Raw genomic sequence first — 20,127 nt, 5'->3', positions numbered from 1 at the left:
ATGCCTGTAAATTATCTATTTTACCTCATTTAAGTTAGTACGGTGATAAAAAGGGCGAATTAAACCAATTAAAGGACCGACTTACCTTATTGTTGATTTGGGTCTTATTTTCAACATTGATATACTACCCTTCACTTTAAGATTCAAGTTATGCAGACTTTTGAAAATTTTATTATAAGCTGCTTAGTTCTAATGAGCGGTGAATCAGTCGCTATGTTAAAATCATATTTTTCACATTTTGGACAATTTTTCGGAAATCCTTTATGATAAGCAAAAAAAAAAAAAAACTTTAGTGGAATTTACTATTGTTTAAATTAAGCTTGTTTCATTTACGAACTCATTACAAGAGATTAGTAGGTTACATTTTACCCTGCTTCAATCTTGTGCGCACCGTGAGTCTAAGACCATTAATCGTGGAATTTATGCCTTTAAATTTGGGGCCTTAATCCAATAAAAATTAACGGTATAAAAAATAGCTGAATAATAAGAATATATATTTGCAAAGTACGTTATACAGTAAAGTACTAATATGTCTTTTGCAAATATAAGAGGCAGAATATTCATTTTCCTAAAAAGAATTAATGACACTACTGTTATACTAGTGCAAATTAATTTTGATGTAAAAAAAGTTAAATGTCAGAATTACGCTGATGCAAGATATTCTATAAATCGATTCGTTTTTATTTTAGAGTTGTGTCCCTTTAGTCAAATGATGATGATGACGATGATGGATGGATGATAAACATCCAGTGGAAAATATCACACGCTTAATTCATATAAATAATTCGCTTCTGTTTAGAAAGCAAACAACAATCAATCAACCTTTATAGAAATATTTTCTTCAATAAATTATATGATATATATTTATTCTGTTTTTTGTTCCATAATTAATTGTCAGGATATGGTAGAAAAAAAGGTAACTTTTTCATTCAAACCTACGAATCATAAAACACAAATTGTTTACCCATAAATAGGAGTTCTAGAAACATTTGAGCTGCGTCGGATAGAAATCGACCTTATGGAAGTGCACGTATATATACATGTATAAGACTTTGATTGATTTTGGAACATTAAAATACGAAAAATGTAGATTTTCTCATAACTGCTCAAATTTCAAACAGTAACAGACTTTCCAAAGAGAATTTGTCAACCCAAAATAGGTTAATAGATGTATTGATATTCATTTTCATAAGGTCGATTTCTATCCGACGCAGCTCATTTATAAATATATAATAGTCAAGATTTGTGTTAGCAGGGGGGATATTGGAGGATATTGGTAATTAATATGTAGACTTGTGCCATCTGCTGCATAGAAACACTGTTTATCATACGATCTTTATTCGAATTTAAACGAGTATATATAGGTTTCTTTAAACCGCAAAAAAAAACCACAAAAAAAAAAAAAAAAACAAAAACAGACGATACAACTCGGGCTTTGTAAAGAATATTTCTAAAATTTTCTTGCCTTTTTGTTAAAACATAAATTTGTTTTGTGAATAAAACGTAGCGATAGAATGCAAAAAGTAATTCTAACATTTAATGAGACCTCTTAAATATGTCCTGACACTTTATGGCATGTAAATAGATGTCTTTCCGGTATAGACATATTAGTACTTTACTGCATAATGTACTTTGCAAATATAAGAGGCAGATTTCCGTTGTCTTCATGAAGGTCAAGTTGTTCCACTATATAAAATCTATAAGTAACTATTACTCGATTTATTTTTGTTTCTTTAAATGGTTTCAATACTTAGAATAGAATTCTCAAAATAGAATAATTTAAGATTCAGATATTATTATTTTTGTCTGGATGGGACTCAAAATATATGAACACGAAATTCAGAGTTTGAGTCAATACAGCGGTTTTATTATTTTGTTTTTCTAGGACCCTAGATTTTACATAGTACACCATGCCCCGCAAATACCTCTAGGCATTATTTAAGAAACCATGACCCGCAAGTATATTTCCATGTTCAGGGAACCGCGAATGCTGTGTGAAACTCACAATTTTTTAATATATTGTATATTCTTATGAACATATGTACTAATTTTCGAGTTGATGCCATCAAAACTTCGTGGTAAACTACCATAATCTTAAACTTTAAACTGATACGGGATTGACGCACACATAATTCCTCCTCCCAATTCTATCGTAGGCGGGACATGAAAAAAACTTATCAGTGAAGGAAGCTTACAAAGACGTACTGCAGTTAAAGTATGTTTAACTCGGCTTTTAATGACAGCATTAAATTTCCATTATGCGTTTGAAGATTAAACTTTGATATATATTTTTTCTAGATTATGATAAATAAAGCTTTTTGGGAAATTTGAAATTGATGTCAATTGAATATCTGTAAAACATTAAAGACCAAAAAAGTTACGAACAACAGAAAACCGCTAATCTTTGAAAAGGGGGTAGAAAATACAACTTTACAAGTTGAACTTTTATCAGAACCGTGAACTTTCAATGACAGATTTAAACTCCCTGTACAAACACAGATAATATGAGAAAGCCTCGAGTATTTGCTAAATACTATTTGTGTTAATATTGTTAAACATACAATTTTGTTTTGCGTTTATTTGTGTTATTTTCTTTCATATCGTTGTTATCGAGTTAAATGGTTTTACAAAAAATGTGTTTACTCTAAGAGTCTTTATGGTACCTTTTATTTTTTTTATGATCGAGTTAAAAAGGGGGGTGGTTGATTTAAAAATACCAGGTAATTTGATTGCTGAGGGCATATCTTTGATAATCTCTGTTAAATATAGATTCTACCACTGCATCGAGTGTGATACGATATTTATCCACTCGAGACAGTTAAATTTTCAAATTTAAAACGCGAGGCTTGCCGAGCGTTTTAAATATTTAAAATTTAACTGTCGAGAGTGGATAAATATCGTATTACACGAGATTTGGTGGTGGAATCTGTTTCTCTAATGATTTTCAAACAATACGCAGGCAAATTTATTCCTTCTGTTCGAATGATCTGCAAAAAGATGTGTTCTTTCTATGTGACGTCATCAGGCATGGTCGCCTTTTTCATGCCGTCACAATAGGAAATTCAGAGGAAAGCAAGAAAATTCGACGTCATAATCGGATTTTAACCAATGAAGAACTGAGATCAAACGAACCACACGTTGATTAAATTTTTGTTATACAATGGGTGCAGAAAGGGATAAATTGACGAAGAATTAGAGAAATATATTCACAACATACTTGGATAATTTAGATCGGTACTCCTTGCATGGTCTATTTGTGAAGACCGTAAATTGGCCTTTAATATTGACATACCTCAAACACCATCATACAGTCATTTCACATATTGAATATTTTATTTTTATGTTTAATTAATTATTGCAATTATACACATATTGGTCAAGTTACTAAAACATGGTTACAACAAAACAATAAATTAAATTACAAAGATATAAACTTACAAAAGTGCATATAAAACAATCAAACTAAGACCGAAATACAATGCTAATGACAGCTTTTAACAGAAATCACGTTTTGAATTCTGTGTCCGGGCCGATTTCTGATTTGACCGCACCCTGAATCCCTATTCTTAGAAAAAATATGCCTTTCAGTGTTTACCTGCATTCATTATACATAGATATAAGAAGATGTGGTATGAGTGCCAATGAGACAACTCTCCATCCAAGTCAAAATTTATAAAAATAAACCATTATAGGTCAAAGTACGGTCTTCAACACGGAGCCTTGGCTCACACCGAACAGTAAGCTATAAAGGGCCCCAAAAATTACTAGTGTAAAACCATTCAAACGGGAAAACCAACGGTCTAATCTATATAAAAAACGAGAAACGAGAAACACTTATGAACCACATCAACAAACGACAACTACATGTACTGAACATCAGATTCCTGACTTAGAATGTTTCTGTTCATGAAAAAAAACACTGGTTCCAGGTGTGGTAAATCGTTTTAAATTCCAAGACCGCTTTTGTGACTATGATAAGGAATTCAGGGGGTTGCCAAAACAGAAAAAACGCTCCGGACACAGAATACCAAAAGGAGTTATTTATTATACAGTTACGGGAAATTTGAAACAGTAATGGGTTGATAATTTCGTTTTTTTGTTAGAACGCTAATTTTCTAAAATTTCAATATAGTTTTTTTGATCTAATTGAATTATCTTTAATTGTTTTTAAAATGACAAAGAAGAAAGAAATGATATATTTGATATTCCTTAAAATGTCAAAGAAGAAAGAAATGATATATTTGATGTTCCTTGTTATTCATATATAGATTTTCCCGATGAAAGACAGCATCAATCGTGAAAAAATATTTATCCTGCAATCGGCCAACTATTGTACAAATAACAGGTACACAAATAAATGTTTGCTTTATTTGTTCTTGTACAAATAAAGTCTCCTGTTACCCCGCTTCCATGTTGAGCTAGCGGTAATGTGGATATTTCTTTTTTGCGTAACAGTTCATTGTGGGGTCCTCTTCGCGGTCCGCGTTTAAACTATGTCGATTTCTTTGAAAAAATAAAGACAATGATTTTGATTTTAACAACTAAAGTTACAAGCATCGGGTGTAAATTGCAGGATAAAAACAATAAATGTACATTGTCGGAAAATATAAAATTTATTTGTACTCGCTACGAAACATGAGAAAAGCTCGGCGAGCCTCGCTTTTCGTCCTGTTTCTATAGCTCATACAAATAAATTTTATATTTTCCGACAATGTACATATATTGTATATACCTTTGCTTTATACTTATAAAACACTATAGAGGATACCAGGAATGTGAATCGCTCATCAGACAGAAATGACAAATTGCATGTTTATACAGCTCCCTACCACAAAAAAAAAACAAAAAAAAACAGAACAAAACAAAAAAACAATCTTAAAACAAAACAAAAACACTAATTTTAAGGATGATAATTCAAAATCTGAAAGTTTGTCATGTAAGGAATTGATGGATTCCATCAATTAGAATTTTTTTTTTTGTATTTTCTGTCTATTATAGTTTTTAAGATAATAGAAACAAAAAAGTTAGTATGATCAACTTCAGAAGAAAAAAAAAAACAGTCAGTGGACAGTTTCATTCATGTGACCTATTTGTCTAACTTGCCTATTTGGTACTTTTGTGAACCTTACCTTTCTGGTCATTTTTGCTGTTACAGTTTCTTTTTATCTATTAAAGTTTTAAAAATGATACGTAAAAATCTGTCAAAAATTGTCTTTCAGGGCAATATCTCATGTATGGAATTGATGATTTCAACCAATTATTATTTTTTTGTTATCTGGTATTTTCATAAGAATTGAATGCTTCTTTTTTAAAAATTTTATTAGGGTGTAAAAGCATTGACTGAAGCACATTTTGTATGAACCACGGAAGGGCTTAACTCTAAAAATGCAGTGGCGGATCCAGAAATTTTCATAAGGGAGTCCCACTGACTGCCGTAAGAGGGGGCCCGCTTCAGTCATGCTTCAGTGATTCCCTAAATAATCAACCAAAGTTTTCCCACAAAAGGGGGCCCGGCCCCCTTGCCCCCCTAAATAAAATAAAATAAAGAAATAAAACGACAGGAGCACAACCAAGGAGTCCGAGTCCAATCGTAACTACTCGGCCATTCTCGCTACGCCTACAATGCGTAGCGAGAATGGACGAGTAGTTACGATTGCCATGGAGTCGTCTGATCAATTTGGTAGAGAAAAAATGTAAATTCTTTTTACCTTGAAAGATTTTCTCTATCTGTATATTTTTTTTACATATCAGACAATACCTTTCAAAGTACCCAAAAAACAGCAAACATTCTTCATAAACCCACTCTCAGGCGCCACATCTAAATAATTAACTAATCACTTTCTGCATTTCCGTTGCATACGTATACTTCGTTGAGGTGCTGTTTGTGTGAGGTAATTTTTGTATGTTCATTTTTTCTCGGTTCAGTCACGTGATTCAGTACGGAATGGGTTCAGCGTATTTTGACAAACATGTTTCGATCCAAAGTACTGTACATCCTTTTGATAACATTTTTGATAAGAGATTGTCTGACGACTCATGGATACTCGGCAATTTTGCGTAAGATTTGTCTGATAATCGAAGCGTTTCATATCTAAAGGACAATATTAATTTCATTGTTCGTCTTAGAATAAAACAAAGTCTTACCTTACATACTAGCTAGAAAACAGTGAAATGTTCGCGTAAACATCAAATTGCCAAAAAACATCAGTTTAACTTATATGTCTAATCTTTATTCTAGCTAACATACCAAGTATCACTAACATCAAACAGATTCAGTTTAGTTATCATTAAGCATTCAATACTTTGAAGCCTCGTAATGGTTTTCTGGGGATAGCAAAGCCTTGTACAATCTTGGGGACGCATCGCAATCTTGGTAATCGTCCGATAATTCATCGTAATGATTTGCTCCTGTTAATCGCATTTCTGTACACACGTTGGTACAATTTTGTTTCTGTTCTCTGTAGTTCGGAGTTTCTTCGAACTCGGACTCATTCTGTTCTTTATAATTTGGGTTTTCCACACCATGTATATGATTCAAACTGTTTACTCGAACTAATAAAATAAAGAAAGGCATTTAATTGAATTTAATGATTGATGGCTACTTAACGGTCAGCGACAAATATCAAATGCATATTCAGGACCAGAAAAGAGAGGCGAAGGATACTAAAGGGGCATGCACACTCATAATTCAACAAGAATGCGTCCATAGTACACGGATGCCCCACTCGCACTATCATTTTCTATGTTCAGTGGACCGTGACATTGTGGTCAAAACTCTAAATTCGCATTAAGATTAGAAAGATCATACCATAGGGAACATGTGTACTAAGTTGCAAGTTGATTGAACTTCAACTTCATCAAAAAATACCTTGACCAAAAACTTTAACCTAAAGCGGGACAGACGGACGGACGGACGGACGGACGAACGGACGGACGACGGAACGGACGAACGAACGGACGCACAGACCAAAAAACATAATGCCCCTACTACTATCGTAGGTGTAGCATAAAAACAAACTGACAAAAAACAAAAACGACCAAGAGACAAACAACAAATTACAAAAACATAGAAAACTTAAGACTGAGCAACACGAACCCCACCAAAAACAGGGGTTGATCTTAGGTGCTCCGGAAGGGTCAACAGATCCTGCTCCACATGTCACACCCGTCCTGTTGCACATGTAAGTATAAACCCGGTGATAAGTGATTGGAAATGCAAGCTCTGTCATATCGTATCAACTGGGAGATATATACTTTGTATGCAGGCGCTGCTGGAATGTTGCTACATAGAAAAGAAAAGTTCACAATTGGGAAGCTGAAATCACATCTTTTGTCCTAAAGTTTTGTTTTCAATCGACCCTCATTGTCAATTTTTAGATGAAAGTCAAGATATGATAGCATCTTAATGAGAAGTGAATGTACTCTTATGTGTACTGTAGATCGACATGCTGTGTTAACGAGTTACCTCACAATGTAATATTCCAAAGCAAGACATCATTGTGTCCCTTAATTCACACATACTATTTTAACTCAAAGCTTACCAGGCGGAGAAACAGTAAATGCAAATTTTAAAGTCTTTGGTTTCACCCATGGTATAGAACCTATGACCGTCAAAACTCGAGACAAGCATGCCTCACGAGACCACCGAGGCTGAAATTGAACTTAAATGATATATATAAAGATAGAATATTCGGGCTAGGATGAAAAATTTTGTCCTGCAATTTTTTTAGTTGTAATCTCTGTCTTGCCTTTTTATTTATCACTCTATTCGGTCCTGCCTTTTTTTACTGGTTTATCCTGACTTTTTTTTACATATATTGTCATCCTGCCTTTTTTTTTAATCAAAACTCCTGTCCTGCCTATTTTTTTCAAATTTCATCCTACCCTCCCCCCCCCCCCATAAAAATCAAATGGTAGCTCCCTTAACCGATTATCCTATACATTGTCTGCATGAAACATAACATTAATTTTATTCTGTATCATAGCAATGATGGGATGGATGGGGTTTACGGAATAGAGAGTAATGGCCCAAAAAGTAATGAATAGAGAAAAATAAGTAAGAAAAATGAATAATAGGGTAAAACAGTATAAATATAAAGGAGAACTCTGAAAAATTAAAGAATTGGGAAATAGTATACTGATTTCAGAAATGAACGATGTGCAGAATAAAATATCTTAAAAAAAAAAAAATAAGAATAAAATCATTTTGATGAGAATTTTACCGAATAAGAATTATTAATAAAGATAAAGAAAAATGCCAAAAATTTGAAAGAATGCAGAAATCAAGAAATCCCCATCCAGACCATCAGCAATCATGTGTCAAATAAATACAGACGACGACATGACAAACAGAAACAATGACTATCAGACAAATATACAATATATGTACATTGTCGGAAAATATAAAATTTATTTGTACGAGATTTAGAAACAGGATGAAAAACGAGGCTTGCCGAGCTTTTCTCCTGTTTCATAGCGAGTATACAAATACATTTTATATTTCCGACAATGTACATATATTGTTTTTATCCTGCAATTTACATCCGGTACTTGAGCATTAGTTGTTTAAATCCAAATCATATCCTCTGATTTTTTAAAGAAATCGACATAGCTGAAACGCGGGCCGCGAAGAGGACCCCAAAATGAACTGTTACAAAGAAAGAAATATCCGTATTACCGCTTGCTCAACATGGAAGCGGGTAACAGGAGACTTTATTTGTACATGTACAAATAAAGCAAAAAAAAATATTGCAGGATAAATGTCAATCCAAATACACTACACAGAAAAAATGAATCAATACAAACCACACATATACATTTGATAGATTTTGATTTTTTTTTTTATGATAAACAGGTATTCAGAACAAAAGTTAAAAAATACAATTTATACCTACCAATATCCATTCCCAGAATATCACTGTGGTATCTAAAATATAAAATTTAGGTTTATTTAACCATAAATAGATAAACTAATAAACAGTCAAATGAATGTTGTTACAGATAAATAAATATCATGTTTATTGGAATACAATTTTAATGACACTATAACTACATGTATGGACCATTTGCACCGAATTTTGATATGACAAAATAAAAACCTACTTTAAAGAGGGGCGAAAAATACCAAAGAGACATTCAAACTCATAAGTCGAGATAAACTGACAACACCATGGCTAAAAAAACCTGACAAACAACAGTACACAAAACAAAACATAGAAAACAAAAGACTGAGCAACACGAACCCCACCAAAACTGGGGGTGATCTCACGTGCTCCGGAAGGGTAAGCAGATCCTGCTCCACATGTGGCACCTGTCGTGTTGTTCATGTGAGTACAAACCCGGTAAAAAGGCTTATTTTGTAGGTCAATTTCGGGAAAAGGGGACGGGATTGTAGTTACGACTATTGAAACATATCCGATATTAACTCTTGATGGCGTCCGTAAAATTTACGAAGGGATGATTTCAACTTCAACACTTTGAACTCTTGGTTTAATAGCTTCTTTGTGAGCAGCAACCCTCTATCAAGGAAATCATGATAGGATATGCAAGCCCTGGAATATCGCATCAACTTAAATTTCATTATTAAAATTTTGATCTTACAAAACAAAATCTGATAATTTTTATCCAAATTTATCATTATATTTGCCTATTTTTTGCATTTTAATTATCAAATATAGAAATCTAGAATTCTGAATTAATAAATGTTGAAATTTGTTTTACCGTTTTGAGACATTGTTGTTTAATCTTACCGGCGATTGTTGTTTCTTCTAGCTCTATGATAACAGATACCGACGACAACTGTCATAGTTATAAAAGACATCAGTCCACAGGCAGCAATCACATATAATAAAAGGTCTCTCGTATCTAAACTCCCAGAAGAGCTTTTTGTACTGCTGTCGCTTTCATTGTCTGGAATATTTGTACTTCTGTCTGCGCTTGTTTTGTCGGTGGTGATCGGTTTGGGTTTAACTGTTGCTTCAAACGTCACTTCCTTTACAGTGGTAGGCGTCATATCATATATGGTCGTTTCGGATTTTGTAGGAAAATTTTCAACTGATTTCGACGTTTTTTGTTTCGTTGGTGTGTCGATATATGGAACAGTTGTTTCAATTTTGCTTTGTGTAGTTTCGGATTTTTTACTTGTTGTTGTTTCTGGTTTTACAGTTGTTTTGTGTGTTTTTAGTTTTATTGTTGTTTGAGGTCTTAATCTTGATGTTTTTACTTTAACGGTAGTAGTGGTTGTTGTTCTCTTCGTTGCGTCTTCCAAAGTTGTCGGAATTTTAGTTTCGGATTTTTTAATTGTTATTATTTCTGGTTTTACGGTTGTTTTGTGTGTTGTTGGTATTATGCTTTTTTTTGCTTGAGTTGTTTCTATTTTAACGGTAGTAAAAGGTGTTGTTCTTTCCGTTGTTGTTTCTTCTAAAGTTGTAGGAATTGTAGTTTCTGTGTTGATAATAAAAGAAAGAAAAAGTATAAGCAAAAGTCAACAATGAAGCAGAAATAAGCAGATCATGACCCCTAAAGAACCAATTAATCGTGATAAGAGTGCAGACAGTTGTGATTGTTTGCATGATGAAGGCCTCGGTGAGCAATAAAAAGAGTGTTCATGCGTTGATTTGGTATAACCCCAAAAATCCGTCGTTATATTCCGTGTCTCTACCATGGCTACAGTCGCAAGACCATCAATTCATCCACTCAAATTTATAACTTACAAGTAGCCATACCTTGACAAAAATAGTGCTTTTGATGTAATTGTTTACCTTAACTAACAAACATTTGCAGAAATGAAACTTTAGGTGAAAGAGTAATATAAATCTAGACCATTTTGAGTCAAAATTTACTTGTCCATGATTTTGCATTAAAAATTGAGGATCAATACGCTCCATGGTATACTTATTTAAGAATTCCATAAAAAAAACAAGGGTATTTTTAGTAGAAGTTGACTTCGGAACGGTCGTGTTTTACTATTAGACATCAACATTGGTTGAAAATTGGCATATGGAAAGGTGATGTACAATTCAGGATATACCTGGATTCTATGAAGTTAAACTTAAGGTAAAATATTTAGAAAGCTGTAAAATTAAATAAATTGGTTGATTATATTTATAGGGGTTTTGAATTTGTGGTCTGACACCTTTAAATAACGCCTGAATGTATGAATAGTGAAAAATCGTCAATTAATAATTCGGAATTAGCTCGGGACTTACCTACCAAGATAAAATTGAGCTGACTTCTGATTGGTCACCTCTCACAGGGTACCAATCAAGCATTTATGAAAAGTTTTCACAATCGAAAATCCTCGGGTGAATCCGCTACTCTCCTTCTTTACTGCTTATTGTAACTGACCAACAGGGATATAGCATGCGCGAATTAAAAGTCACGTATCTTTAAATCGTTCTATTACAAAATAAAATTGGTAAAGCGTCATGAAAACCATGTAGTACAAATTAACATGGTTCATGACGTCGCGAGTTTTACTTTCTTCACAGGAGAAATAGTTCTGTAAGTGTTCATGAAAAGGATCTAGGAATAATTCTAAATGGGTTTTATTGAAATTTTAAATGATAATTGTATAACTAGGGAGTAAATTATTCGTAAACTCGGCTATTAGCTTACAAACATATCAGATGAAGTCGTTTTTTTCAGTTTGTGAGCGAGTCGGTCGAGTACTCCCATCAATGAATTACTCAAAATTAAACATATAATCATCATCTATATTACAGCATGCTATTATAAAGTATTGTAAAGAAAATGTGCTATTCGTATAATTCTTTTAAATGATTATTTAAAGATGCAAACTCCGAAACAGTGGTAAATGTCGTCTCTGCTACACTACATTGACTAATCCAAGACGATGACAGCAAAGAAACGTCACCACTGTTTCGGAGTTTCTCAAGATGGTGGAGTCTTTAACTGTTTTAGGATGTTGAACTTAATGTACTTACGCATTATACATTTGTCTACTTCGAAGGTATATCCGTCACAACAGAACTTTACAACCATGGGAACGATTTCCTGTACTGTTTCATTTCTTATTTCAGTAACGTTTCTACGATGAAACATTATATCTATTACATATAACTTTTTTTTTAATTCAGACGTATTTTAATTGCAAGAATAACAAAAGGAATTAGACTCACTTACAACGACATAAGGCATGGACCATTTGACCTTCTGGTGGAGCCTGGGTTTTTATATCAAGCCAAATTTTTTTATATCATGCAAACCGAGCAAGAATTTTTTTTTTCAGTCAATCTAAAGCAAGAATATTTTCATCAAATACATCATACATGTCATACTTGCTGAAGATGAAGCCAGAATATTTTTTTAGCAACTGAGTAGGCCAGTTTTTTTTTTGTCAAAATAGAGGCCAGATTATTTTTTTTTCAAAAAACCCAGGCCGCCATAGAAAGTCAAATGGTCCATGCCTAAGAGACGTCCTCTTACCATACATATATATAAACATAAAAACATTTGATAATAGCGAAAACATGAATTTCACTAGTGCATATCAGTTTAACCACTTGGACACGCACACGCATTCTTATGGTAAGATTACAGACGTTGCTGAGAGAACATGATTTTTATTTATTAGTTGTTATTGGCTTTAAACTGGCTTCCATTTCAATTAGATCGGTACATTGTGTTTTTTGTCTTTATGCGACAGTATTTTGGTTCATGTCAGGCTGATGTGAAATTGTAACAAAAAAATTGTTCCGGTGTGGCATTTGTTTCGCCGGAACAAATTTCATAGGAAATATGTTCCATCGGACTTTATATCACAAAAAATATGTTCCAGCACTGTAAAATTTGTTCCGGAACTAATTTTATGACCAAATGTGAAATAAGTTCCGGAACAAAAATCATAGCTCCATGAATTTTGCTCCAATTAATATTAAGAATTTTAAAAAGTTAAATAAGTTCCTGTGATATTTGTTTTAAACGAAAGTGTACATATTTCATAGAAATCAATAAATAAGTTCCGCTCAAACCTATTTTCACAGAAAATAAGTACCTTTGCAACAAATTGCAAGCGAAACATTTTCTTGTTACATTTAAATTATAATGCAAGCTGAGTGCTGTACTGAGTGTGCTTGCATGGAATACATTTGCAATTGAAGGCATGACTGTAACTAAAGGATAAAGATAAGAAATAAAAGCGAAGGTAATGTATCATAATTTGTATTTGTGTTTTATGTGGTATTCCTCCTTGGTTTTTGTTAACTGTCATGGCCCCGTGTTCTAGTCATACATGTACGTCATAGCACAGTTTCAAAAGAGTGTGTCTTATGTTTCTACATGTCTTTTGATATAACTGATATGTCACTTTGTCCTTTTCAAATTAGTACATATGTTCATCTTTAACTATACTTTTTTTCTGAATGATTGATTTTTCTTATTCTACTCTTTTCTGGCTGAAAAGAGTCATTTTGATATTTTTTACGGAGTATATAATTAAACATTTGCTATACTCCATAGGATCCGAATTGGATGATTTACACTTTTTACTTTTTTTATTATTGATATAATACTTATTTTTACAATGCACTTGAATGATTACTTTAAACTCAATGATGACAAATGCTCAGTATATAAGATAACTTGTTTAACCAGTGGAACTTATTTCACAGACAAGGAACTTATTTCACCAGGTGAGGAACAAATCTCACAAACCCAGAACTTATTTCACCAGATAAGGAACAAATCTCATACACCCGGAACTTATTTCACCAGGTAAGGAACAAATTTCGTCAACCCGGTACTTATTTCACCAGGTAAGGTGTGGAACTTATTTTATAGAGATGGAACAAATTATATAGAAATAATCTGTGAAAAAAGTTCTCCCAGAACATATTTCATGTGATATTAGTTCCACTGGAACTTTTTCACAGGAACAGATTTTGCCTCACAAAATCATTTCCAACTGATTTTGAGTTTGTTCTAAATTATGCTGTTACACCCATGTCCAATGTAAGGGGAGAATTGAGCCTTCAAAAACATTCTGTATGTGTCTGCCCATGTTAGGATACTGTGCTTTGTGTTTAATAAAGTTATTTAGTGGTTTACGTTGGTTGCTGTCCGTCATATTTCTTTTTGGTTATTGTTTTGTCATAAATAAAGGCAACAGTAGTATACCGCTATTCGAAATTCATAAATTGATTGAGAAAAAAACAGATCCGGGTTACAAACTAAAACTGAGGGAAACACATCAAATATAAGAGGAGAACAACGACACAACAGAAACTCAACACTAAAATGCAACACACACAGAAACGAACTATAATATAACAATGGCCATTTTCCTGACTTGGTACAGGACATTTTAAGAAAAAATGGTGGGTTGAACCTGGTTTTGTGGCTAGCCAAACCTCGCACTTTTATGGCAAGTTAAATATAACACTAAAATGATACCATTACATGACATGAATACAGTACAACATTACGGACAGAGAATTATCAGAGAAATAAATCAGACCGTTGTATTTATCAATATATATATAATCAACCATAGCTCGTTTGAATTATTTCACTCTTTGCCATGCCCGGGCCTGTTAAAGCTGACTATTCGCTTTGAGTTTTCCTAATTGTTGCAGGCCGTGACCAATTGTTGCTTACATCTAAGTCATTTGGACTCTAATGGATAGTCGTCTTAATGGCAATCATATCCAACCTTCTTATTTCATATTCATTAATAGACGTTCTACGTCATTTGGAACTCGCCGTGTTGGAATCTACTTGATATTGGCTAATCTAACTATTCGTACAACAAATTGAAAATAACTCAAAGCCATTGGTCAAATATCTATTGTTTTTAAAAAATATTTGCGTTATTTTTATTTTTAGATACTAACAGAACGCATTAGATTCTGAAACGAATTCGAAAAAAATCGTTGAATATCATCTCGAGTAAAAGTGGCGGGAAATACATCAACATGTGCTTATATATAATAAGATACCGAACTCAGATTAGTACTTTTAAACTTGGTGTAGTTGACATCGTTATATATACCTACTTCGTTATGGTTTTTCTGTTCATACAATATAATTCATCAAGCCAGCTTTTGACAACACATGGTACCTCTGTTGATCCAATAATGATTTCTGTTGTCACAACTCGATTTACAGTTTGGCTGAAAAAGTTAAAAAAGTTAATAATAGAGGCATCCGAAGAATCGATCAAGTTTTGACTTTATTTATGTATAAATATCAAAATTTAGTATGTTCTGTCTGACCTTGGCGGTAAAACTCTGAAAGGACAATTTGTGTCCGATTTTCACCGATTTTCACTTATTTCAGTTTTGAAAATGAAGTAAGTACACAAGATTAATCGGACAGACATGCGGGGAAAGTCTGAATCGAATAAAATAAATCGTTTTTGGCACAACATTTTGGAATGTTTGTTTTTTTATGCTCCAATTTCGTATTTGATTTGACCTTCCAACTGGTTTGATTCGAGTGCCCCTTAGGGAGCTACCATTTGATTTTTATGGGGGGGGGGGGGGGGGGGGGGGGGGGGGGGGGGGGGCGGGGGGGCTAGGATGAAATTTGAAAAAAAAAGGCAGGACAGTAGTTTTGAGTAAAAAAAAAAGGCAGGATGAGCAACTTGGCAAAAAAAAAAAAAGGCAGGATGACAATTTATGTAAAAAAGTCAGGATAAACTAAAAAAAAAAAAAAAGAAGGCAGGACCGAATAGAGTGAAAAATAAAAAGGCAGGACAGAGATTACAACAAAAAACAAATGCAGGACAAAATTTTTCATCCTAGCCCCCCATAAAAATCAAATGGTAGCTCCCTTATGCGTCTTATGTATACGAAACGCACGTCAGGCGTATCGTATTGTAAGCCTGATACGTCTGGTGCAGTTTTTTTAACGATGAAAAAAATTATTGAGTGGGACCAGATCCGTCTGCAGTGGTACGTATCGTCTGCTGCTCATTCATCTTCATTCTAGTATATCGTATCAACTGAAATACGTAAACACGATAATCTTAGGTGGTATGTAACATCTCAATAATGGAAAGTTGAAAATTGGGTAACTAAAACTATCACGTTTGTCAAATGTTTTAATTCCAAATATTTTATTCAGCGTCAACTACATGAAAAATGACATTAGCCTATTATGTCTGTTTGGGTTGCTCACCCAATTTTGTCAATATAACGGAACAATAAACAAATGTCACACGAGTTTGTGGTTTAGCTAGCTATAAAACCAGGTTTAATCCACAATTTTCTTCGGAGAATGCATGTAACAAGTCAGAAATGTGACAGTTGTTTTCCATTCGTTCCGTTGGTTGATAAAGTCTAACGTTTGATTTGTAGTTTTTTTTTGGACTTTCTCGTTTTGAATTTACCTTGGAGTTCGGTATTTTTCGACTATGGTTTGATAGATATTCATATGATTTGATTTTTATGTGTTTCAGCCTCGATAAACAATCTGTCATTTAACAGACATGTACAGATAAATTTGCCAAATTTTATCATAAAACGGTTGGCTAGCTTTTTACTGTTAAATTAGATCATACACTTTCAATAGTATTTGTAGACAAAGTATATATGTTTTCTCTCGTGGTTTTGGAGCAGTTAACGAACTCTTGAAAAATAAGGGTTATTTGGTGGATATTACACCTACCTTATAAAATAAACATAAATTACCCCCCCCCCCCACCAAAAAAAAAATCCAAATTAATACGGTCATCTATTCTATGGTTTATTGAAAATTAAGCAACTATTGGCTATCTATGACTTGGTATATGACATAAATTGCATTGAGATGTAGGAACAAATTTATTACTATTTTCACAAAACCCTGTTTTGTTTTTTAACCAAGTAAAGCGATGGAAGGAGATACACGATGATCTTATTATTTTCTTACCGTTCTGTTCTGTTACACACACCTAGTCCGTCTTCGAGCGGGACAGCATTCTTAATAACACACAGAAATAGTAAGACAGGTAGCGATTTTAGCATTCTGAAAATTTAAAGTACATATGCATCACATCAAGATAGCTTCGTAGATTTGTAATTATGTGGAAAGTTTCATGTAAAATGATACTACACTTGATTGTAATGCGTCATCATTGTCAATATACGTACATGTATGTAAAAACAAGAAGGATAGTATGGTAAATTAATGTTTGGGAAAAAAAATACTATCTTAAAGTAGAAGGAAACTAGTTTAGTGCAAAATACATGTGTTTCTAGAATATACTTTATCGTTAATAAGTTTGAGGTTACGAAATTGAGCTGCGAAATAAACATGAAATTGAGAATGGAAATGGGGAATATGTCAAAGAGACAACAACCCGACCAAAGAGCAGACAACAGCTGAAAGCCACCAATGGGTCTTCTATGCAGCGAGAAAATCCCGCACCCGGAGGTGGTCCTCAGCTGGCCCCTCACTAAAATTGTGTGCTAGTTCAGTAAAAATGGACGTCACACTAAACTCCAAAACATATAAATGAACTAAAATGATATGTTTTAAAAACCAAAAGTAAAACGTCAGCTTATAGAGGCACGGTAAAATAAATTTAAAAGTTTGCATAATTATTCTAAATCAACTCATATATATTAATATTATTGAAAAGGGAAAGAAATCAGGGACGGATTTAGGCGGGCGCGTCTGGTGTGTCCCATTCCTAAATTCAGGCAAAATAATATCTTTGTTTTGGCATAAACATGTTAAACACGTCAAAACATTTCACCTCGAAACGCCTGGAAATATATAATTGATAAGGTCGCATTGTCACTGAACCCCATGGTCTGTCCCTCATACATGTTGCAATAATGATAAATTATTTAGGCTAGGAAATTGATATTATTGTTATTCTTTTTCATCAATGAAAATAAGGATAACTTTTTTGTAATTTATCTTTTTTTCTTTAAGTAAACCTTCTTTGTTGAAGTGCATGTATTCGACATTTGTTAAGCTCATAAAATTGGTATGCCGAAAGTGTCTATTTCAACAAATGTATTCATTTCACAATTTAAATTCATTTAATTTGCTCGTAGATCAGTGAAAGTCATAACTTAAACTGAAATGAATTGTCCTTATGTAGCTCAATCGTTAGAGTTCTTTGTAGCGTGTTGCTAATTTCTGTTGGTCTTTTGTGCATTTTTTAGTCATGGTGTAGTATCTCCTTCTGAGAAATATTTAGTCCACTTAACGTCTTTTTACTTTTTTAGTCAGTGGCTTGTTAGGCACTCAACACAATTATATTTCGTGTTTTATTCCCAATCCACTCGCCCTCTCTACTGAACAAAAACAAAATTCTTCTGATTAGAAATGAAGTATAAATACATATATATTTTTTATCTATCATTAATTAGTAATTTATATATTACCTGTTTTTCCGAAAGGAATCAGACAGTTAAATAATCTAAAGTCAAATTTTAACACTTCAATATTAACTCCTTATATATAAATCCTATTAATGTTTACAATAGATTTCTTAAAATTCACGACTATTTTCCATTGAATTATATTATGTTATTAAAGCAATCCCTCAAACAATTGGAACTATAGAATTTATTCATACTTACTACATGTATATTAGAAAACTTACCTTTTTAAGTGGGAGGATTTCCGTTGATGGCTCTTGTACTTTGATAGCCTAAGTATATTGTGTCATGCCTTAATTTAATGTTGTGTTGTTTCACCACTGTCAAAGTTTAGGAGGGTTGAGCATTCACTTGCAATCGTGTTTTACCTTGCCGCATTCTGTGTGTTCTTGTACCAAGTTAGGAGCCTGTAATACATTGGTTTTCTTTGGTTGTTATCTGCCAGAATTGTATTGTGTGTATCATTGAAGTATACATCAAGTCGTTGGATTTCTCTTTTGAATTGTTTAACATTTTATCATTCCGTGGCCTTCAGTAGCTCACTATAAAGTATGTATTTCACTCATTTTTGATGGCCGTATAAGGTGAACTGTAATTTAACATCTTATTCTTTAGTCTTAATGGAGATATACGTGAAAAATTAAGTCTTAGTTGTTAACATCCTTGTCATTTGGTCTTTATTAGATAGTTGACCCAATGGCAACCAAATCATACCGGAGCCTATTCGGAAAGCATCAGTCATTTAAAATGTTCCATATTCATAACGGTTGTGCTATTTACAGGTCTGTTATTTTTTTGTTTGTTACAACAATGTAACAAGTCATAATTGTTCAGTTGATTTTATTTACTATGAATAATACACTAACAAAAAAAAAATTGCCCATACAATGAGTATTAGAGAATGTTCCCTAAAATATATATATGGTGCAGAACAAGTGGTACCGTGTATGTTGTATTCTTGTGTTTTGTATTTGCAAATGTGCTTTGTCTATATACCTTTTGTTTTTCTTTCTTGACATACTGTAAATTCAGAAATTATTGCGATGTTTTTATTATTGCGAAAAATGCGACAGGGTTATAATCGCAATAATTTAAACACGCATTTTGAAAGTTTTTATATGAATTAAACAGGATTTTTCTCAATATCGCAAAAATTAAAACTGCATTTAAGTCTAAAATGACAAAATCGCAATAATAAATGCACGCAATAATTTCTGAATTTACAGTATTCAAAATTGAGAATGGAAATGGGGAATATGTTAAAGAGACATCAACCCGACTAAAGAGCAGAAAACAGCCGAAGGCCACAAATGGGTCTTCAACACAGCGAGAAAATTCCGTACCTATTATGTCTGTTTGTTTTGTTCATACATTGTTGTCAATATAATGGAATTTTATGCGACTGTCATACAAGTGAGAGGTTTAGCTAGCTATAAAACTAGGTTTAATCCACCATTTTCTACCATTTTCTGACATTTTCTCCTTCAGTTTGATGTGTTTTGAGCTTTTGATTTTGCCATTTGATTATGGACTTTCCGTTTTGAATTTTTCTCGGAGTTCAGTATGTTTGTTATTTTACTTTTTGTTTGTACTGAAAACGACACTCACCATGCTTACTTCCGTGACCGTGTTATGTTGATAGATTTAATATATTTATATAAAATGAAAGATATGATGTTAAAGCTATCAAAATTATTCCTGAACTGAGAACGTGTTATGTATTGCGTAAACCCATGAGGGTTCATTCGCGTGAATACATCTGTTCTTTTCTTTGGTCACCTAGGACATA

At 33.1% G+C, this 20,127-nt stretch overlaps 1 protein-coding gene across 6 annotated transcripts in view; it reads right to left on the bottom strand.

Moving 5' to 3' along the window:
• Positions 1-6,214: 6,214 nt before the first annotated feature.
• Positions 6,215-20,127, bottom strand: part of LOC127706833 (mucin-2-like) — a 29,317-nt gene continuing 15,404 nt past the window's right edge. For 3 of the 6 annotated variants that reach the window (XM_052211545.1, XM_052211544.1, XM_052211541.1), the window contains 5 exons: positions 15,015-15,131; positions 11,946-12,049; positions 9,750-10,443; positions 8,895-8,926; positions 6,215-6,552 (listed from right to left, as the gene is read on the bottom strand). In XM_052211545.1, coding sequence (XP_052067505.1) covers positions 6,296-6,552; positions 8,895-8,926; positions 9,750-10,443; positions 11,946-12,049; positions 15,015-15,131 — 1,204 coding nt within the window. In that variant the 3' untranslated portion in view covers positions 6,215-6,295. Of the gene's footprint in view, positions 6,553-8,894; positions 8,927-9,749; positions 10,444-11,945; positions 12,050-15,014; positions 15,132-16,872; positions 17,009-18,341; positions 18,525-20,127 lie in introns of those variants that run through there. The other 3 variants (XM_052211543.1, XM_052211542.1, XM_052211549.1) reach the window with 3 other exon arrangements.

This window comes from Mytilus californianus, unplaced genomic scaffold (assembly GCF_021869535.1).
Source record: "Mytilus californianus isolate M0D057914Y unplaced genomic scaffold, xbMytCali1.0.p SCAF_6, whole genome shotgun sequence".
Lineage (NCBI taxonomy): Eukaryota > Metazoa > Mollusca > Bivalvia > Mytilida > Mytilidae > Mytilus > Mytilus californianus.
This window is presented reverse-complemented; position numbering and strand designations above follow the sequence as displayed.